The sequence below is a fragment of the Tiliqua scincoides genome, chromosome 2 (assembly GCF_035046505.1).
Source record: "Tiliqua scincoides isolate rTilSci1 chromosome 2, rTilSci1.hap2, whole genome shotgun sequence".
In the NCBI taxonomy this organism is placed as follows: Eukaryota; Metazoa; Chordata; class Lepidosauria; order Squamata; family Scincidae; genus Tiliqua; species Tiliqua scincoides.
In genome coordinates, this window is record NC_089822.1 from 233689034 (window position 1) to 233708392 (window position 19359).

Sequence of the window (19359 nt, forward strand, 5' to 3'; positions counted from 1 at the left end):
GTCCCTAGCACTTTAAATCAGGATGACCTCATACCTGAGCACACCCACATGCAGGATAGCCTGAGATTAGCTGCTTGTTTATGGGCTAGGTAGGAAGCATTTGCTGTTTGTCTGACGGGCCGAAGTCAGTGAGGTTTTTTTTTCTTTTTTTGCCTACCCCACTCTATTCCTGAGGTGTAGTGTTTAGAAAGGGTGGTCACGACTGGCAGGTATAGGGATTAGAGTCAGGGAGCAGGACCAGGGATTTAGTGTTCACTTTGAGGCAAGCAAGAGTCAGAGGGAGTACCAGAACTGATTTTAAGAGGCTGTCTAGCTTGGGGATGTACACTGGTGACCTCTCAGGCTTGATTGGCAAAGTCTATCTCAAAGGCTGTCAGGCTTGGGATGGCCGAAACTAGTTGGATGCTTCAACTCCCTTTTGAGGGGTTGACATGGAAAAGCTAGAGTCATCAGGAGGTGACCTCAGGTTGAAGTCAGGGTAATGGCCCCCAAGAGGGAGATGCTCCTCCAGGGTAGGTGCTTCACTAAAAGAAGGAGAAGACTTGGCACTGTAAGGACCCACTACAAGCTGATATTATATACCACTGATTTCATTGAATAAACATGACCACCAAAGCTGATTGTGTATTTTGTGGGTAGTGCCAGGACAAAGTAAAATAATCAAAGCTATTCGGTTGTAGTTTCAAAGGTGTGAATCAGTTCAAGAAATCTGCTGGTTTGGTTGGCAACCTTCAGTCTCGAAAGACTATGGTATAAGCCTACAGCACCTGGTATTCCCAGGCAGTCTCCCATCCAAGTACTAACCAGGCCTGACCCTGCTTAGCTTCTGAGATCAGACAAGATCAGGGATGTGCAAGGCAACAGGTTGCCACATCTCAAAAAAGACATAGTTTGAAAAAAGTTTGAATAATGCAAATACCTATCCTGACTCCAAGGCTATGCTCAATTAAGTCCTTTGACATTTTTCAACTTGTTAACTTACATAGCCTTGCACCACAACAAAAGCGGTAAACCACATGAACACTGAAAATGGGTCAGAAGTGTGTAAGAGGAGTGTGTGTGCACATTGATAAACGGATCAAGTAGGATGGCTCAATAAAGACCCAACCAAAATCCATATGGAATTAGAAATGGTTAATTTGTTTTGACTACCATGCAGGGTCTATTTTAGCATGATTCAGGGCCCGATCCTGAACAGTGTGCGCCAGCTTACTGCGGGCCTGCACTGTCTTGATTCACCGCTGACCTTTGGGTTGGCTGTGAATCAAGTAGCCCCATTGTGGGGCTACTTGCTTTACCTGGGGGAAGGGGACAAAATGATTATACTTCATCCTTATAACTTTGTTATAACAGAGAATTTACCACAGAATAGAAAAATATACATAATCATTCTGTGTTCACAGTTCACCTAAATGTGCACCTGCGTACAGGACAACACTGACTAATTCCTTATACAAAGTATTAAGAGAACCACTTGTCATGGTTGTAACTTGTATTTTATCATGTGAGACACAGTTTTAAGAATCAGAGCGGGAGTTTTCACCTTGTAATAGGAGTCTCTTATAAACATACCATATACAACTTTTATCGCCTTTAACCAACCTCCAACCTCAATGTGGATGTCTATAACCTGGATATAACTGCAAAGGTACTCTCTTCCTAGCTGGAAGTTGAGCTGGTGAATGGGGTGAAAGACAGGATCTTTGGGCTTTAGAAAACTTTATAGTTGCGAATCGGCTTCTGCCGGGGTTCCAGGAACGGAATGCCTGCAGATGCAGAGACTCGTGGACAATGATATCCGCGGGTCAGGCACCCTGTAATTCTCCAAACATGATGAGTCCAGCTGCATTCTGGTCACATCTGGACGGCCTTCTGAGGGCCAAGGAAGTCTCTCTCATCCTCAGCAGGCCTTCTAAGGCCTCTGAAAGGCGAAAATCACAACTACTGGTTTTTGATTGAAAACCGGAAGTAGCAATTTTCAGCCTTTCAGAGGCCTTAGAAAGCCTTCTGAGGGTCGGGGAGGCCATGAATGGCTTCCCCAGCCCTCAGAGAGTGCTCCGGACATGACCGGAGCACAGCTCCAGTTGCGTTCAGAAGACCTGGTCTGGATAAACCGGCCGGTTTGAAACCCATGGTTAGATAACACCACAGATCCCAAATATGTGGATAATCAGTCTGGACCTTTATTCTGTACTAATCCAACAGAAAGCCACCTTTCAAGTGATGATTCTCATACGTTAAGCCCAGTATTGCAATGTGATTTCAAAGGTTTTCTTTTTAAAATATACATCTACTTACTCATCTGGTACTGTAAAATATATCCAGTGACAATGCCATTTGGTTTCTTAGGCGGTCCCCATGACAACGTTACCGAATCTTTATCAAAGTTTAGTATCTTTAGAAAATGTGGTTTTTCAGGAACTGTAAAACACAAGCAAAAAAAGTATTAAACTTTCATAATAATAGCTCATTAAGTCTCATACACATGCTGATAACTTTCCATGTTGGTCTGGTCAACCTATTCAGATAATATAGGTGTAACACTTCTTTGGACACTTTAGGCAGGCTTAGAATTCCAGACCCATACTGTACTTGGCTTCCTCCACCAGCTTCCTACCTATTCTACTCTTTCTGCAGCGTCCAAACACCACACAGCAGCCATTTTACTTTTGCACATATGTGCATCAGCATGAAGTATATGGCAACTCTGTGAGACAACAGAAGTGGTGGTAATACCAAAAGGTTGTAACTGGCCAGGATGCAGGACTCTTAACAAAGCTGTAGATTTAAATGCTAATCACCATGCAAGCCTCAACTTTTTGCAGAAGATAAAAGCAACATCTCAGTATCGTGTATGGTGAAAATAGTGTTCTTCCAGAATCAAAAGGCCTTACTGCTAATGCCTTTCCCCCCAAAATCTTGAGGAACTCCTCAATTTTTAGATTTCATAATGGGCCAATAGTGTTGAGCATCTCACTGCACTACATGTTTTCTATTGCTGTGTTTCTCAAACTGTGGGTCAGGACCCACTAGATGGGTCGTGAGCCAATTTCAGGTGGGTCCCCATTCATTTCAATATTTTATTTTTAGTATATTAGACTTCATACTACCATGGCATGTGACTGTATTGGAGAAATGTTACAGATTGCTACTCTGTATATGCTTTTAACAATGATAGTAAATTGGACTTACTTCTGGGTATGTGTGGGTAAGATAGTAGCCTAGGACTGTTAAAAATTTTCCTGCTTGATGATTTCATTTCTGGTCATGACATCACTTCCAGTGGGTCCTGACAGATTCTCATTTTAAAAAGTGGGTCCTGGTGCTAAAAGTTTGAGAACCACTGTTCTGCTCTACTATGAAATGACACAATGTCAGCCATTAAGGGGAGGAGGAGCTGCATGTTCGGCTGCTAGCTGGGGTCAGCTGATCATGAAGTGAGAGTGGGCCTTCTCTGTGGTAGCACCCGCTATGTAGAACTCACTGAGTTGATAGATCACATTGGCTCCCTCTCTGTGTTCTAATGAAAGTCAAAAACTCATTTGTTTTATCTGGTTTGGTTTTCTGCTCTTACGATTATTTTGTTCCTTCCTGCTGTAATGCTACAAAACTTTGCTCTCCTGCTTCAAATTATCTTTTTGTTGTATTTTAAATGTTGCTGTTTTAATTTTTTTATTTTTATTGTAAATCCCATTGGATGTCTTCCTGTTGGGAGTGAAAAGGGAGTGCATAAAACTTTTTCAAAAAATAAGTAATATTTTCTGTTATGCAACAAGATAAAACATCCTTCAAAACTTAATTTAGCCACCTTTACTGAAGAGGATCATTTCTCAGACTCATAGGGAGATTTCAGATGTCTGAACTCGAAGCAACTCAACCAAATACATTGTATGTTCAAACTTCTTTGTAATGATTAAACTGGGTCTGTTTCCCTGCCCTGCTGGTGATGGCAGTATTCCTAATTATAATCCGTATTACTAAGGATTTAACAGCCATTCGTTAGGGGGAAAATATTGCATAAATAACATGCCATGTTTTTGCAAAGCACAAAATTGGGCAAGTTTGCATTTGAATAATAAATCAATGCAATAAACCAACACACCACATTGGCTTTCAAGCGCTATCTTTAAAAGAGCCACAGGAAATAATAGACCAGCTACTGCTGCACTGATACATGCAACTGGTGCATCAATGAATCTTAGCTAGGTGAATGCTGAAAAATGGGCCAAGGATGAGACTCCAGATAAAACACCTTCATATGATCAGATGTGTTCATGTACCTACCTTGCGTGGAAATGCACAAGTTTTCAGTTTGCATGTGGGAAAGAAATAGGAAAATTGGATGTATGGCTCATGCTTCCTTCCTCACTGCCTGCAAGTGTAAACTCAGACGTTATACCCTGGGTTGCACAGACCAGAGGCATGCAAATGGCAGCCTGGGAGCCGAATCCAGCATTTGTGTGGATCCGTTTGCCCAGTGAGCGGACCTTTTGGTTTTGCCCAGGGGCTGCGCAACTTCCTCCTTTTTCAAAGGACAGGGATACTCTGCGCAGTAGTGTCTGCCTGGAAGCCCTGTCGTGCAGCCTTCTGGAATGCTGGGCCGACAACGCGACTGCTCAGAGCGTCCCTGTCCTCTGAACAAGGAGGACTTTGCGCAGTGCCCAGGTGGAACGCTTGGATGAAGTACGGATCGGGACCATATTCCTGGTGTGCAGTGAGTACAAGTTTGAGCGCTGTTGGCCTAGACCAGCGGTGCTTAAACCCTGGCCCGGGGGCCATTTGTGCCCCTCAGTGACCCCTAGTCCGTCCCAAGGGGAGTCCCCAGTCTCCAATGAGCCTCTGGCCCTCTAGAGACATGGAGCCCATCGTGACCCAACACAACCACTTTCAGTGCCAGGGCCAAATGATTGCCCTCACACGTGAGCTGCAGGCCAAGGGCTCTCTCTGCTGCTTTGCTGTTTCACATCTGTGAAGCGGCAGCAAAGGAAAGGTCAACCTTTTATAGGCTTTGAGTTATTGCAAGACCTTCATTCATTCATATAATTTCCATCTCTAATATATTCATTTATGTAAATTTATTCCAATTTTAAATACAAATTAATTATTTTTTCCCGGCCCCTAACACAGTGTCAGAGAGATGATGTGGCCCTCCTGCCAAAAAGTTTTTACAGCCCTGGCCTAGACCAACCACTGACTGATTCTTATCCATTCTCCTCTTAAGCTACCCAGGGAAGGAAAATGATATGATATGCATTCATATTGAACACAATAGCAAAAATTGTGGGAGGCCCAATGAATGTGCAATTACAGTGATTATCTTGTAAAGCTGGTAATCACGCATTTGCATTTGCTGGTCCAGCTGTGCATGAGGAACAGCATATAAACAAAAGTCTGGGCAGACACACATGGCATGAACTTAAAAATGTTTGCTGATTGTTCTGAGTGTGAGAGTGCTTGGGCATGGAAGAAATGATGAGTGAGCCGCACACAGCTGCAGTAAGAATATATAGTCATGAAAAGTTGGCCAATTTCCCTTCACCTCCCTCACCTTCCTTCTCCTTCCTTACCTCCCTCTGGAGTACGGAACTCATACGCAATACTTTCTGGTCCAGCTCCTTTAGAATTAAAAGCCAAAACTGTTAAGCGATATTCACTAAAAGGCTCCAGACCGGGAATCATTCCGTCATTGCGATCTGCGCTAAACGTAAGGGAATGTTTCTCAGGGTGATGACTTTTTCCATCCAGCCGATTTCGTATTTTCCACCAGCTAACCTGTAGTGGGAGAGTCAAATTGAGGCAAAGAGAAACCTTGACCCACATCTTACAAAAGCTTTGATGAGAGCCTTGAAAGCACAGGAAGTAAATGGGGGGAGGAGGAGAGGGATAACCACCTTATAGCCTCTGAGGTGTCCACGAACTCTGTCCTTTGGAATTGTAGACCAGATGGCTTTAGCCAGAGTGCTGTTGATGACGTGAACAATTACGTTGGAAGGAGCTGCTTCTGGAACTGGAGAGGTAGCAAGACATGTTTGTGTTAGTTGTTTTATTCAGTGGAACAAGTTCTGAAGTTGTGCTTTTGTGAATGATCAGCAACTAGTTCTCTTGAGAAGGGAGTGAAGATGGTGAAGATGAACCAACATTTACACTGCTAGTCCCTAAATTGTCACTGTTAACGAATTACTCTGCATCACATTTGCTTCTACGTTTCCAAGTGGGGGGGAGACAATATCCTCCAGGTTCAGTTATAGACATACAGTAGCTGACATTCTGACATTCGAAAACCAGCCGATCCCAGGGTTAACAAATATTTCCTAGGAGCACAATGCTTGCAATATTTAATATACCATGATATTACGTATGAAACCCAAAGAGGAGCTCCACTAAGCCTTCGACTACTCTAAAGCTTTGTGATATGTAGGCTGCTGTGCTATGTGCAATCATCTTGGGAACAGTTCCAACGGAACTTCTTTGGACAATCTTGGTACACTGACTGGCCTCTATGAGCTACATTTTCTCTAGAGCAGAGCCACTGCCCGCATAGCAGGCAAGTGTGTACTGCAAAGAAGTGGAGGCACCATGCAATTCAAATACAACTTGAATCTGAATTGGGATGTCATGCTGCCTGTGTCTCCGCACCTCTTTTGTGCACTTCCAACAAACTTCAGAAACTAGAGGAAGTACTTAGAGGGAGCATTTTGTGAGTGGAGTAACTAGTCATACAAAGAGTCTGCCTTTGGCTCAATTCTATATTTTTCTATACTTCAGAAGGAACTATGTAGGAACCTCTACAGTATTATTACTGCTCATATTTAATATTCCATTAAGATCAACACTGAAAACTCACATTCTCCAAAGAGCCTGCAAATAAAAGAAAGCAACCATATGCAACCTTCTGGGACTTCTATAGCCCACACCTCTTTTGTATACTCTTGGAGGCCTTAAACAATTTTTGCTGTCTGGCTTAACTAATCAAGTTCCCCTGCATGATGGTGTATATGTACAATTTTCAGCCATTTGGTAACTTATTCACTATCATAGCATCAGTTTCCAGCTGCTAAGTACTAACGTATTGTGCATATGCCATTCACATCAAGGGCCTTTAGCTTCTCCTTTTTTAAATGATAACGGTGGGGTTTCCTCTTTTTTTGTCTTAATCCTTAAATCCCTGAAAGCTGTTGTTTGGGGGGGGGGGGAAGCTGATTAGTTTGCAGAAGAATTTGATTTCCAGCATTGCAGAAGGCTTATAATCCTCCAAGTGCATGCACACTCAGAGCATGTGTATCACACACACACACACACAAAAACTCTATTTCCTAAACAAGATAAGAGAAATGGTAAAAGTAAAAATGACAATGTAGCAGCAGCAAATTCTGTTGTCCAATTTTCTCAACAGGGGAGCAGAGGCTTTCAGTGTTCTATATTTCACATACAAAACAATTGCTTTGTGCTACGACCATTCACTTCCAGTTATTCTATTAGGGCAATCACTTCCTGTGCACTTATATTAAATGCCACCACAGCAGTTTATGACAGCAGTGGTGCTAATGGGAGGGCAGGACGGAAGATGCTGCTATCATAAGCAGAGGCAATAGAAGAAGACAGTGTTTGCTTGTGTGGAAGATGGATTTGCTATATGTGATCGATGTACATGTGAGAGCTGTTCAAACAGCTTGTATAATGGTGACGGCTGAACTGGAATGGCAAATGCGGGCATTTTTCTACACACTTTGTTTGCCACTTTACAGTTCAGCACATCCTTATGTGGGAGTTGTGTATGAATATTCACTTTTTAATTCTGGGATGTTGGAAAGGGAAATGAGGGCCTGATCCTATCCACCATGTGCCAGCTTAGCACTGGCGTGCAGTGTTGCAAATGTGCCATAAGGCACACCCGCAACACTTACTGCCAGGCCATTGCCCTGCAGAGGATGGGCAGTCACCACCTTGACCTCCAAGTAAGCACCGGGTGGTAGAGATGTGAGTGGGAGCATGGGGGGAGGCATTCCAGGGCAAGAGGGAAGGTAGGGGGAAGATGTAGCAGAGATAAGGGGTGGGGTGGGAGAGAGCTGGACTGGTGGAGCTCAGCTCCGCTGGATCCGAAGCCCTGCGTCAGGCTTCTTGGCCCAATACAGGACTACTTTGCACTGGCTAAACAGGCATTGGGAGCTGCCCATGGCTGCCTGACATCCATAGGATGCAGAGGCAGCCATTTCAGCACTGCTGCAGCCTTGCGTGTTGGACAGCTCAGGATTGGGTTGCCCATATTCACTGTGCAACAAATTTCAGAGGATTATGAGATTGATTAGGAATATGTGGATGTTGATCACCCATTTTAAAACTTAAATTAAATTTCTATTTTAATAGACTGAATTTCCTCCTCACACCTACAAAGTACACATTTATTAGTCTGTGATCAGAATGGAGAAATGCATCATTTAAACGTAAACTGTAGTTAAGTCTGGTGACAGAGAAGGAGGTGGGCTGCAGTACCCTCTGCTGCAGAACAGGTGGGTCACAGCAGGGAGACGTTTGAGAACCCTTGCCTTAAACTAAAACCTACACCACATTTGGATGGAGGACTTGATGAACCCCTACCTATGTGATATGATGGAGGAAGTTAGAAAGGGGAGCAAAATGTGTGTGATCCTGCCTCTAATCACATGGGAGGCAGACCAGTTCAGACTTGTTGTCTTAATTGGCACTTTATTTCCAATGCCAACCTGTATTTTGTTCCATTAATCCTAGTAAATCCAGTCCAGGAGCAATGTCAAAACTATGAAAACATATCAAACTTTAAACATACAATTCAATGAAACTATTAACATACTTTGGGTATATTATATATGCATTTCCGCAATACTTTTTAATACAAGAGTTCCTCTTCCTGTTATCCTCCTGTGTTTTTTGTGGGGTTGTTTTTTTTGTGTGTGAATCAATCCATATGGAAACTTAGGATGATAAAGTCACAGTTTCCTTTCAAAATAACAAGGTAAATGCCAACGGTCAGTTTTATCACAACAGTGTTTGGAATTTTCATGTTGAAGAGAATCCTCTGCATTTTTTTTTCTTTGAAATGGTAAACAACTGACTTTTTTTTTGCATCTGTGTCAAAAATTGTTCTCTACTTGGCTAGAGTCCCCCAAGAAGAAGTTGGGCTACAGAATTGTTTTTTTTTTTTCTTTACTTATCTCAGCCTAGTGTCATTTAAATAATTTAAGTCCCAAATGTCTTCAACACTTTTTTCTCCTTTTCATATTCATTTCCTGAAAAGGAAAAGCAAAAATCTATAGAGTAGCTTTTAAAGAAGATGATTGCATTACTTACTGTCCTCACTTGAATAGCCAGTGATTGTACTGGGTTCAGGGCCATACCCCAAATTATTGACTGCCTGGACTTTGATGTCATAGGGCACAAATGTTGGGGTGTTCTTCAATATCAGGATGTTTTTTTTTACGGTTTCTTCCTCCCATTCAGCACTGTCCTGCTGTCTCCAGTTCACTTTGTACTCCAGCCCAGGCCCATTTTGTTCCATGGGCTTTAATGGCTGAAAACCAAGTCAAAATGTGTCAGTCTGTCATTGCAAAAACTGCAGCTTAAAATAACAAGTTATTTTACAGAATGGTCAGTTGTCATGGTGCGGGGGCAGGGGGAGAATGAACCTACATCACAAGACAACTGAAGGGGGAAAAAAGTGTTGTGGCTTTCCTAAAGCATGCAAGAGACAAAACAGAAGGATTGAAACCCATGTAGATTAAGAAAGTATATACTTTTATGTTGGAGACATTACCTCTCAATTGGCACTAAGTTTGCTCTTGCTGTACAATGAAATCAGCCCATTTAAAAATGTGTTATCATTATCGTGGTTATAGAGTGCCAGGTTTTCATTTAATGTTCCATAGGGGGTTTGGTCATTAAAACATAAGATGACTCTGAAAAGTATTAACGTTCAACTTAAAAAAAAAAAAAAAAAGCCTAAACTACATTTGAATAACTTAATGGCTCATGTCTAGCACTATCTTTATGAATTATTTCTGACATTTATCTAGCATGATTCAGTTATACAACAGTAATATTTATCTACACGTTATGAACCTGGCACATAATTGATTTCCAGTGCCATTGCTGAAGACCACTGAAATCAAATGCCTACTCAGCCAGGAAGCAAATAGGTGACACTCGACCAGTTGTTATCTCCCAGCTGACCTAGTGGTTTGGGAGTTGGTCTTTGAAGATCCAGTTTCAAATTCCCACTCAGCCATGAAGCTTCCTGGGTGACCTTAGGCCAGTCACTCTCTCTCGGCTTCACCTATCTCACAGGGTTGTTTTGAGGCCAAAAGGAGGGAAGGACCTATGTACACTGCCCTGAGCTCCTTGGAGGAAGGGCAGCATAAAAGTGTGATAAATAAATAAACCTAACTTAGGCTGCAATCCTAACCACACTTTCCTGAGAGCATACCGCAAATACTCACCTATAAGTCGACAATTTTAGCACCCTGTCAGTGTGCTGTGAGATGAAAAAGGTTGAAAATCGCTGGCTTAGCAATGTAATTTATAGACAAGAAGAAATATGTACTAGTGACTATATTACAACATAATTTCTCCAGTTACTGGATAGGAAATGCAATCCATGAACTATTTTGATGAAGAAAGCCACTATGAACCAGTGACTGAAACTGCCAGTGACAATTCATGGGAAATCAAAGGCCAAAAGGTAATAGTATGGGCTCATTCTATCATTTCTACCCAGCTACTTTTCCTATGCTATTTTGTACTGCAGGTATCTAAACCAGACAATCTCCTTGATGAAGAGATTGCTGCATAATAATGCTGCATAATAAAGTTTATTCTTTTCTTCAAAAATTTGGCTTTCTGACTTTCCTTGCTAGTTGCACATCATTTGCAAGTAAGCGTGAGGAAAGATGCGAAGGGAAGACAAAAGATAGAATTCAAAAGGAATAAAAAGCAAAACTGATGAGAGTGAAAATGTAAGTAGTTCTCTAGATGAGAAGCTTCCCTAGAGGATGCTTCTCATTCAGAAAATTGCACATTCAGGTCAATGCTGTGCAGATTTACTCAGGAGTAAGGATGTGGCCCTATACACACTTACCTGAGAGTAAATCTCATTGATCACACGTATAGGATTGGGCTCTAAGTATCATTACAGTCAATGGGCATAGGGCTGAATACATGGCATACATACACATTCTTAATAATTATGGCATTACCTCCCAGGTCATGACCAACTCATGTGGTTCAGAAGCTTCCACTCTGATGTTTTCTGGGTTCTTGTCTGGAGCTATGCACCAAAAAACAACAGCAAAAATACAACAAGAATGCCTTTTAATTAACCAGTCTGATCTTTTTCTCCAGAACATTCAAGAAAATGTAACAATTTTGAGATTAACTCTCCCCCTAATGATGCGGATAGGCTTGTAACAACTGCATAGCATAGCACAAAAGCAGGTAAACACAATTAGCAAAACGTCAAACAAACACCATGTTCACTACTGTAATAGAGTTGGCACTCCCAGCACACAGGACCTTTTGCAGTGGTTCACAGCACAGGATGATAACCACTGACAGCTTCTTGTGATACTAATTTCAAACAGGAGATATGTTGCAGGATGAAAGGATTGCCTCTGCACATAAATCCACCCTAGAACAGTCTTGAACAATACGTTCCGCTGACATTTCAAAATGCAAAAAGGGCCACGCAAAGGATATGGTTTCAGTCACTTGGGTTAAAGTGATTGGACAAAAATTAAATGGTGGTTTCACAAAGCACCAGATGCTCGCAGGGCCTATTCTACAGAGACGGCCCGATGGGACTGGGAAAACAGAAGGTGTATCATTAGTATGAGGCAGAGAACTGGAAAGCTGGGAAAGGCACAGAGACAATGTTAAAAAAATGTTAGGAGAATATAAATGAATAAGCGTTGCAGAACAGCTGTTCTATAAAAGTATTTTTCAGGAACCAGTTATTTCATGTTATACCAAGAGAAATGGCTTGTGAATAGAAATTTGTCCCGAGCCCCATGCTGCGAGGAGGCTTGCAATAAATCTTGCTAAATACCCTATGCAGAAATGGCTTCTACATTAAAAAGGCTAGACAGAGTTTTAAAAGCATTAACTTTGTAGGAATTGCAGCTGAGTAGGGAATATTAACTCACATAGCCCCAAGGCATAGCATCTTCCTTCTAGGAAAACAGTTCTACAGGTAATAATAATAAAAAATAATAATAATAACAGGTATTTATATACCACCTTTCTTGGTCTTTATTCAAGGCGGTTTACATAGGCAGGCTTTTATTTAAATCCCTTATTAAATAGGGATTTTTACAATTTCAAAGAAGGTTCTTTCTTTCAAGAACCACTACATTCAAGGTGTTTCATTCCGATCTGGCTTCACATTCTGGCCTCCATCCTCCCACACTCAGAGCAGATGGAATTGCTCGGCTTCAGCTTGTCAGCTGCTTCAAGGTCGCACGGTGCCGGTGGCCTCGAACTGGCGACGTTGTGGATGTTATCTTCAGGCAGACGGAGGCTCTACCCTCTAGACCAGACCTCCTACCCTCTAGACCAGGTAATCAGGTAAGCACCCTCTCCTGAAAAACAACCAACCCCTTTCTGTATAGACCCTCTGTGTAGACCAGAGGTCTCCAAATTACAGCCCAGGGGTCACATCCGACCCACCATTTTAGCTGGCCCACAACAACTTTTTTTTTTGGGGGGGGGGGGCAGAAGATTTGGTAATGTTTCACATTTTTACTGATTAAATATCATTTCTCAGTTTAAGCATAGCATTGTTTTTTGCTTCTTTGTAATTGTCACATTTCTCTTTTGTGGTGAATCAAATCATGCCGATTACAAAAAAAAAAAAAAAAAGATCCAAATAAAACTTATTCATTCATTTAAATTTCATTCATTCATTTATAAAACTGATTTTTTCGGCCCGTGAACATGTGTAAAATATATGATGTGGTCCTCATACTGAAAGGTTTGGAGACCCTTGGTGTAGATTAAGGCAGACCTAGTAAGCAGCCTGATACATTCCACAATCTGACTAGAGCACAGTGAAGTCTCAGTATCTGTGGGGCATCAGCTCCCAGACCCCTCACGGATATTGAAACTTGTGGATAATGAATTTTGCTGGTTCTGACCCACAGAGCCTCCAGATGCAACCGGAACCTTGTTCCACTCACATCTGGAGCCTTTCTGAGACCCGCAGAGGTTGCATCCAGCCTCTATGGGCCTCAGAAAAGCTTCTGGAGATCCTAGAAGGGCATTTCTGGTTTTTGGCTGAAAACCACAAGTGCCCTTAAAGGACCTCCAGAGGCCTTTCTGTGGCCCATAGAGGTAGTGCAGGTCTCTGTAGGCCTCAGAAAGCTCCAAGATGTGACCAGAGAATATCTTCAGTTGTGTACTGGAGCTCAGGTCTACCCCTAGACCACGGGTTCAGAACCCATGGTGTATTAAGACCATGTATAATGAACCCGTGCATAACGAAGCTGAAGTTGTATTTCACAGTTTTCTTCTTTCAACTGTAAATTGGAGTCCTATATGACTTGTCTGGTCTCCCTAGAGAACGAGAGCCTTGACTGCAATCTTCCTGGTTCCGTATTAGGTTTAGGGCACAATCCTAACCCCTTATATCAGTGCTTTCCAGCACTGGCATAGTGGTGCCAATGGGGCATGTGCTGCATCCTGCAGTTGGGTGTCACTCACAGAGTCCTCCTCAAAGTAAGGGAATGTTTGTTCCCTTACCTCGGAGCCACACTGCCCTTATGTCAGGGCTGGAAAGCACTGACACAAAGGGTTAGGATTGCGCCCTTAGATAATGCCAGGTCATTAGTTCAGTGTCTCACCTATCTTGGGAGGAGGAGATGCGAACATTTGTTAATTTCAAACCAGCCTACCATATCTTGGGGGGCTAGGCGAACTTCTGTACAAACCAGCATGTCCCCTCAGGTCATCAGGGAAGGTGCTCTTACAAGTGCCGTTGCTTTTGCTAGGAGGGAAGGTGATGGCAAGAAACTAGGCCTTCTCAGTGGTGGCACCAACCTTATGGAATTCCCTCCCTCTCAATCTACAATTTGCTCCCTCCTTAGAGACTTTTTGGCAGGGCCTGAAGATGTTTCTTTTCAGATGAGCCTAATGAATTCTTGGCCTTTTTTAACACAGACATCTTCCTTTTACAGGTTTGGCCATGTTCTTATAAGGTGTTTGCTGCTGCCTTTGTGTTTAACTGTGTTTTACTGCAATTGTTTTAAGGTTGTTTACAGGCAGTGTTTCTCAAACATTTTAGCATTGGAACACACCTAAACGAAAAATTTCAGTTTATCAGCCTTGTCAGTTTCATGGCCCACCAAAAATTGGGTTGTGACCCACTGCGAACCATTTGGGAGCCGCTGTTTTAAGGTTTTACAGGTTTTTAGGCTAATATTGTAATGTTTTTGATTGTGGTTTTATTATTTTTTGAACTTTTGTTATTTGATGGTTTGTTGTACGAATTGCTCGTAATCCGCTTTATGTCCCCTCAGGTGAAGAAAGGCAGGATAAAAATGTAGTAAACAAGCAAACAAGCAAACTAGGATGCAACTCTCTAGGATGCATCCTTGCTGCCCAACTGGATTGGAAGAACAGTAAGTGTAGGAGGTGCAGGATGTAAGTTGCAAGAGGCTGGTCAAGCCAAGATGAATGCCATGGTGCTGTCTAACTTGCAAAGAGTTACCAGTAACTCAGAAGATGTTTCCCTCTCGTGACAGGAGGATGTTGAACTATAAGTGGACTCATTTAGTCAGGGAAGTCTTAGAATCTGTTTTTACTTTATTGTGAACTTTGCCTCTTGATCTCAGTTATAGAATTTGATTTGTCTGCTTGCCTGCTTTTTCCTTGTTCCATTTTATTTCCCAATAAAGCATTTCCTTTGATTTGATTAAAGTTGACCTGCTTTAACCTGAAGAGTGACTGGTCTCCCATCTCTGATGCTTTGCTCAGCCTTGCATGCTACCCAGAGAAGGCTTGGTGTGTGTGTGAGAGAGAGAGGGAGAGAAACAAAGAAAGTTGGTCAAGATATTTTCAACCTTCTTTTCTTCTCAGGACACTCAGTGTGAGGGTTGTCAGTTGGCAGATAGACGCCCAACAGGGAGAAGGGGTGGCAACGTGACACTGAATCTACATTCCAGTGGCAGCCAATTCCTACCTCGCATAGGCAGGAAAACCAGGATGGCGTAGTGGTTCAGGAGTTGGACTTAAACCAGGAAGAGCCAGGTTCAAATCCCCACTTAGCCATGAAGCTACCTGGGTGTCCTTGGCCAGTCACTGTCTCTCAACCTCACCTAATGCTGCTCACATAATGCTGTCATAATGCTGTTGTGAGAACAAAGGAGGGAACTATGTACAGCTCATTGAAGGAAGGGTGGTATAAAAATGGGATAAATAAATAAAAAGGTAGCCAGGGCATGATTGTCTGTGTGATTTTGGCATGATTTCAGGGTGGGAAGAAGTACCAGATTTTCCAAATGGGAATATAGCCTTCTCGGTGCTAATTTGGAGATTGCCACAGACAGTGAGGAAATGTTTCCACAAAGGGTAAAGAGATTTACTTTTCATCTTGTGATCACCTGCACATAATTAATCCTTATCACGTGTCTAAAACTCATGTCCGGTACAACCATAGCCATGTGCTGGATTGGGCCAGTGGCATAGCTAAGGGGATGCAGGGGGTAGCAGTTGCACCGGGCATCAAGCTTTAGGGGGGCAACAAGCTGAGCTTGACACTAGTGACCAAAATTGTGAAAATCTTGGTTTGTATGAATAACACCATCATGTTATATATCATCGGAAAAGTAATTTAATGCAGAACACAATGAAACAAACTGATTTGGAATATCTGTATTCTATCAAAAGTTATGGCCAATTAACCAGAAAATGAAAACATAACTGCCTTATGGAACAAAAGGTGGATTTTCTTAACTCAAAACTGACCTATGAAACTGATTGTTCTGAGATCCAATGACATGCTATTATGTTACTGACATGTTGCAATGACATGTTATCATGATACAGCATGAAACTATTAAGTTGTTAATATGAGTCAGTTCTCATTTCCATGTATTATAATATAGTTACCCCCGCTAATTGGGTGAAAAGGCACTTTTCCAAGTGGTGCCCCTCTTATATTTAGCAGGGGGAGAATAACCATCCCTCTTCACCCCAGCACAATGTCTCAAACAAATCAGGGGCATGCTTTTTATTTATTAACTTAGTTAAATTTGATTTTGTCTGGGGCTGGCTACAAATCTTCTTTGACCAGACAGTAGCAGATAGATGCCTTAGCTATGCCACTGACTGGGGGGAGGTAGCAGAGCAAGTGGGTGGAGAGAGGAGAGAGGAGAGAGGTGGGGAGAGGAGGTGGGTTCCTCCCAATTTTCACTTTTTTAAAAGCCCCAGAGTGACATCACTTCTGGTTGTGACATCACTTCTGGGGCAACATTTTGAGCTTAGCACCGGGCTACACGATCATTAGCTATGCCACTGACTGAGGCTATCCGAGTAGGGGATGGAGCTCAGCAGATGGGAAAACTGGTCAGGCCTGCACCTGTTTCTCTGTGGTTAGTTGAGCTATTTCTGAGAGAAGCAAGCAAGGGATGATATGTTCAGGGCTCCCAAGCGTACACAACATTAATCATCTATGAGAGAAATACACGAAAGAAAGAACCATGTATACCAGCTGGTGGTGTCTCGTAGCGTTCGGATGGTTCGCTAGGCTGGCTTCTCCCAACGGCATTAATAGATACAACACGGAACTGGTAATTTATATAAGGGGCCAGTGGTAAAACAGCGGTCATCTCGTTCCCTGGGAGCCTGATTAATTCCTGCCACTTTCTGGGAGCCCACCGGTTCTCTTCAAACTCCACAATAGATTCTGCGAAGGACAGGAGACAGAAATCACACACACACAAAAGCAATATGAATTAAAGTCCGTGGAAAAGGATTGACAAGAAGAGAAGAAAATGATTAGCAACAAAGACCCTTCAACAATGAAACCAATTACGCAGAGCTTTCAGTGTCATATGCTTATTCCAGTTTTGATCACTTGCTGTCACTTGTTTAACAAAAGAGAGGTAATGGCACTGGAATTCGCCTTACCGTTAATTGGGCTGTTGTTACTGCTTCCAGCAGTCCATGACAGCCGAACGCTTCTGTTCTGCTTTTCCGAGAGGCGGAGGTCTTCTGGTGCGCCGGGGACATCTAAAGAATTGGGAAGACATGAGAGAAGAATGGCAGCTGTGTTGTGCTGTTTTGCCCTGAGCAGCAGAGGCGGCAATATTTTGCCAACACTGTGTTTTCAAAGGAGCTGCAGAACACATCGGAATGGAAAGCTGATAGAGCAATAGCTTATTCATCCAGCCCCCCCAACAGCAACCAGCATTAGATGTTACAGAAGAAAGTGTTGGAAAAACCACAGGATAGCTCCTAACTTTTTCCTCCTTCTATCAGGAGCTCTCAAGTTGCTCTCTCAAGAGCCGTATCAGCAAAGAACCTGATTGTACCCTAACTTTATGTTAGATGATTATACTTGGGGTTTCTGAGGGCGGCAATCACTTTGTCAAATGTGAAAATTGGGCTAGAAAGTTGGTAGGTATATTTGGATGAGAACAAATTTTTAAAAATTACATAGTAGGCAAACATAGGGAAAAATACAACCTAGTGAGAGAGACAGCCGTAAAGAGAGCCATAAAGTACCTACGCTATGGGGGAGAATCACTCAGAGCGTACTCCTAAGATCGGTCCTAAGATTGCTAAGGGACTTAGCTGGGAATGTTACAAGTGTGCCATAAGGCAAGCCTGTGCCTCCTTTTGAGTTGGGGAGGCCAGCGCAAGGATGCGTGCGAGCCTCCCCATGCCTGAGCAAGCCATGGTGGTGGTAAATTCATGCTGCCAGCATGGGGGTTTGGGCAGGGTGTTTCAGTTGAGTTCTGGGGCAGGTGAAGGGCAGGTGGACCAGTGGGTGGGCCAGACCCGGGAGGGGATTGGGACTGGCCTCTAGCACTTAGGCTGGATCCTAACCCCCCCTTTCTGATCAGCCTGGTCTAACTCCAGGCTGCTCAGATCTGTGCCAACTAAACTGGCACAGATCTGAGTAGCCCCACTGCGGTGGCTGGGGCAGTGCTTGGGGTAAGGGGAAAAATATCTCCATGCCTCAAGTTGTGCCACAGTCACCTCCAACCCTGCTCTGGATACCCTGTTCCAGCACAGGTAAGGATTGGGCTGTGAGCCACATTTTTAAGCTATTTTGAAGAAGCTGAAAGGAGGTTCTGTCTCCTTTTTAAAATTGGAAATGGAATTCTTATTAGTATCCCTCAGGCATTTGCTTATTCCAAGGAGATCAGGGACAATATATGAACCTGCTTTCTAGTGAGTCAATTCAGTATTGTCTATTTAACAGGATGTCAGATAGTTTTACCTCAGAGATGCCAGTACTGAACCTGAGATCTGTGTATATAAATCTGGTGCTGTGCCACTGAACTTCAGCCCCATCCCTTAAGTATTTTAGAACATTTAAGTTTCACAAGATCCTTACAAGGTAGACTAAGAAATAGTGATTTAAGGGACACTTGAGGCACTTCATAGAGTAAAATGAATATTTTAACCCAGATTTCCTATATACATATAGAATACCATAGCAAATACTCTATTTTGGCTCGCTTCTCTTGAAGTAAATGGGTTGGTTCAGCCCTGAGGAAAGAGTTGAGGCCAAGCAAGAACTGGCTAGGAAAAAAATCTCTCAGGAGCTGCTGGCCTGCATTTCGGGATGACCAGGTCTCTGCATATAGCAGAATAAGAGTCAAATCCTAACCAACTTTCCAGCCCTGGTGAAGCCGTGCCAGTGGGGCATGCACTGCATCCTGTGGTGGGAGGGTAGTTATGGAGGCTGCCACAAGGTAAGGGAACATTTATTCCCTCACCTAGGGGCTGCATTGCATCTGCACCGGTGCTGGAAAGTTAGATAGGATTGAGCCCTAAGGTGGCATATTCTACACTTCAGGCTGCATCCTAGGAATCCTATTTTTGAAAGATGCCTCAAGTAAAATAGTCCCTGCAAGGAAAACAAAACAAAACAAGGCAATCTAACTATCAGTCAGGGCAAATGTTTCTAGCTCAGATTTCTTCCTACTGTGCAAATTTTCTACATCTATGGAGATTTTCTTCAAAGTCCGAAGTGACGCACAGCCCAATCCTATGCATATCTACTCAGAAGCAAGTCCCACTGAGTTAAGTGGGGCTTAGTCCCAGGAAAGTGTGCATAAGATTGCGCTCTCAATCTCTTCTGCCATTTTATCACTGCATTCTTGC

The 19359-nt window shown here is 42.9% G+C and overlaps 1 protein-coding gene across 1 annotated transcript in view; it reads right to left on the reverse strand.

The window, feature by feature from the left end:
- The window catches only part of CHL1 (cell adhesion molecule L1 like), a 109254-nt gene that overhangs the window by 16651 nt on the left and 73244 nt on the right, over window positions 1-19359 (reverse strand). Inside the window, exons 16-22 of the mRNA XM_066618471.1 lie at window positions 17152-17253; window positions 16730-16927; window positions 11226-11296; window positions 9325-9544; window positions 5892-6007; window positions 5568-5772; window positions 2299-2421 (exon numbers count right to left, since the gene is read on the reverse strand). Of these exons, the coding sequence (XP_066474568.1) occupies window positions 2299-2421; window positions 5568-5772; window positions 5892-6007; window positions 9325-9544; window positions 11226-11296; window positions 16730-16927; window positions 17152-17253 (1035 nt within the window). The remainder of the gene's footprint in view (window positions 1-2298; window positions 2422-5567; window positions 5773-5891; window positions 6008-9324; window positions 9545-11225; window positions 11297-16729; window positions 16928-17151; window positions 17254-19359) is intronic.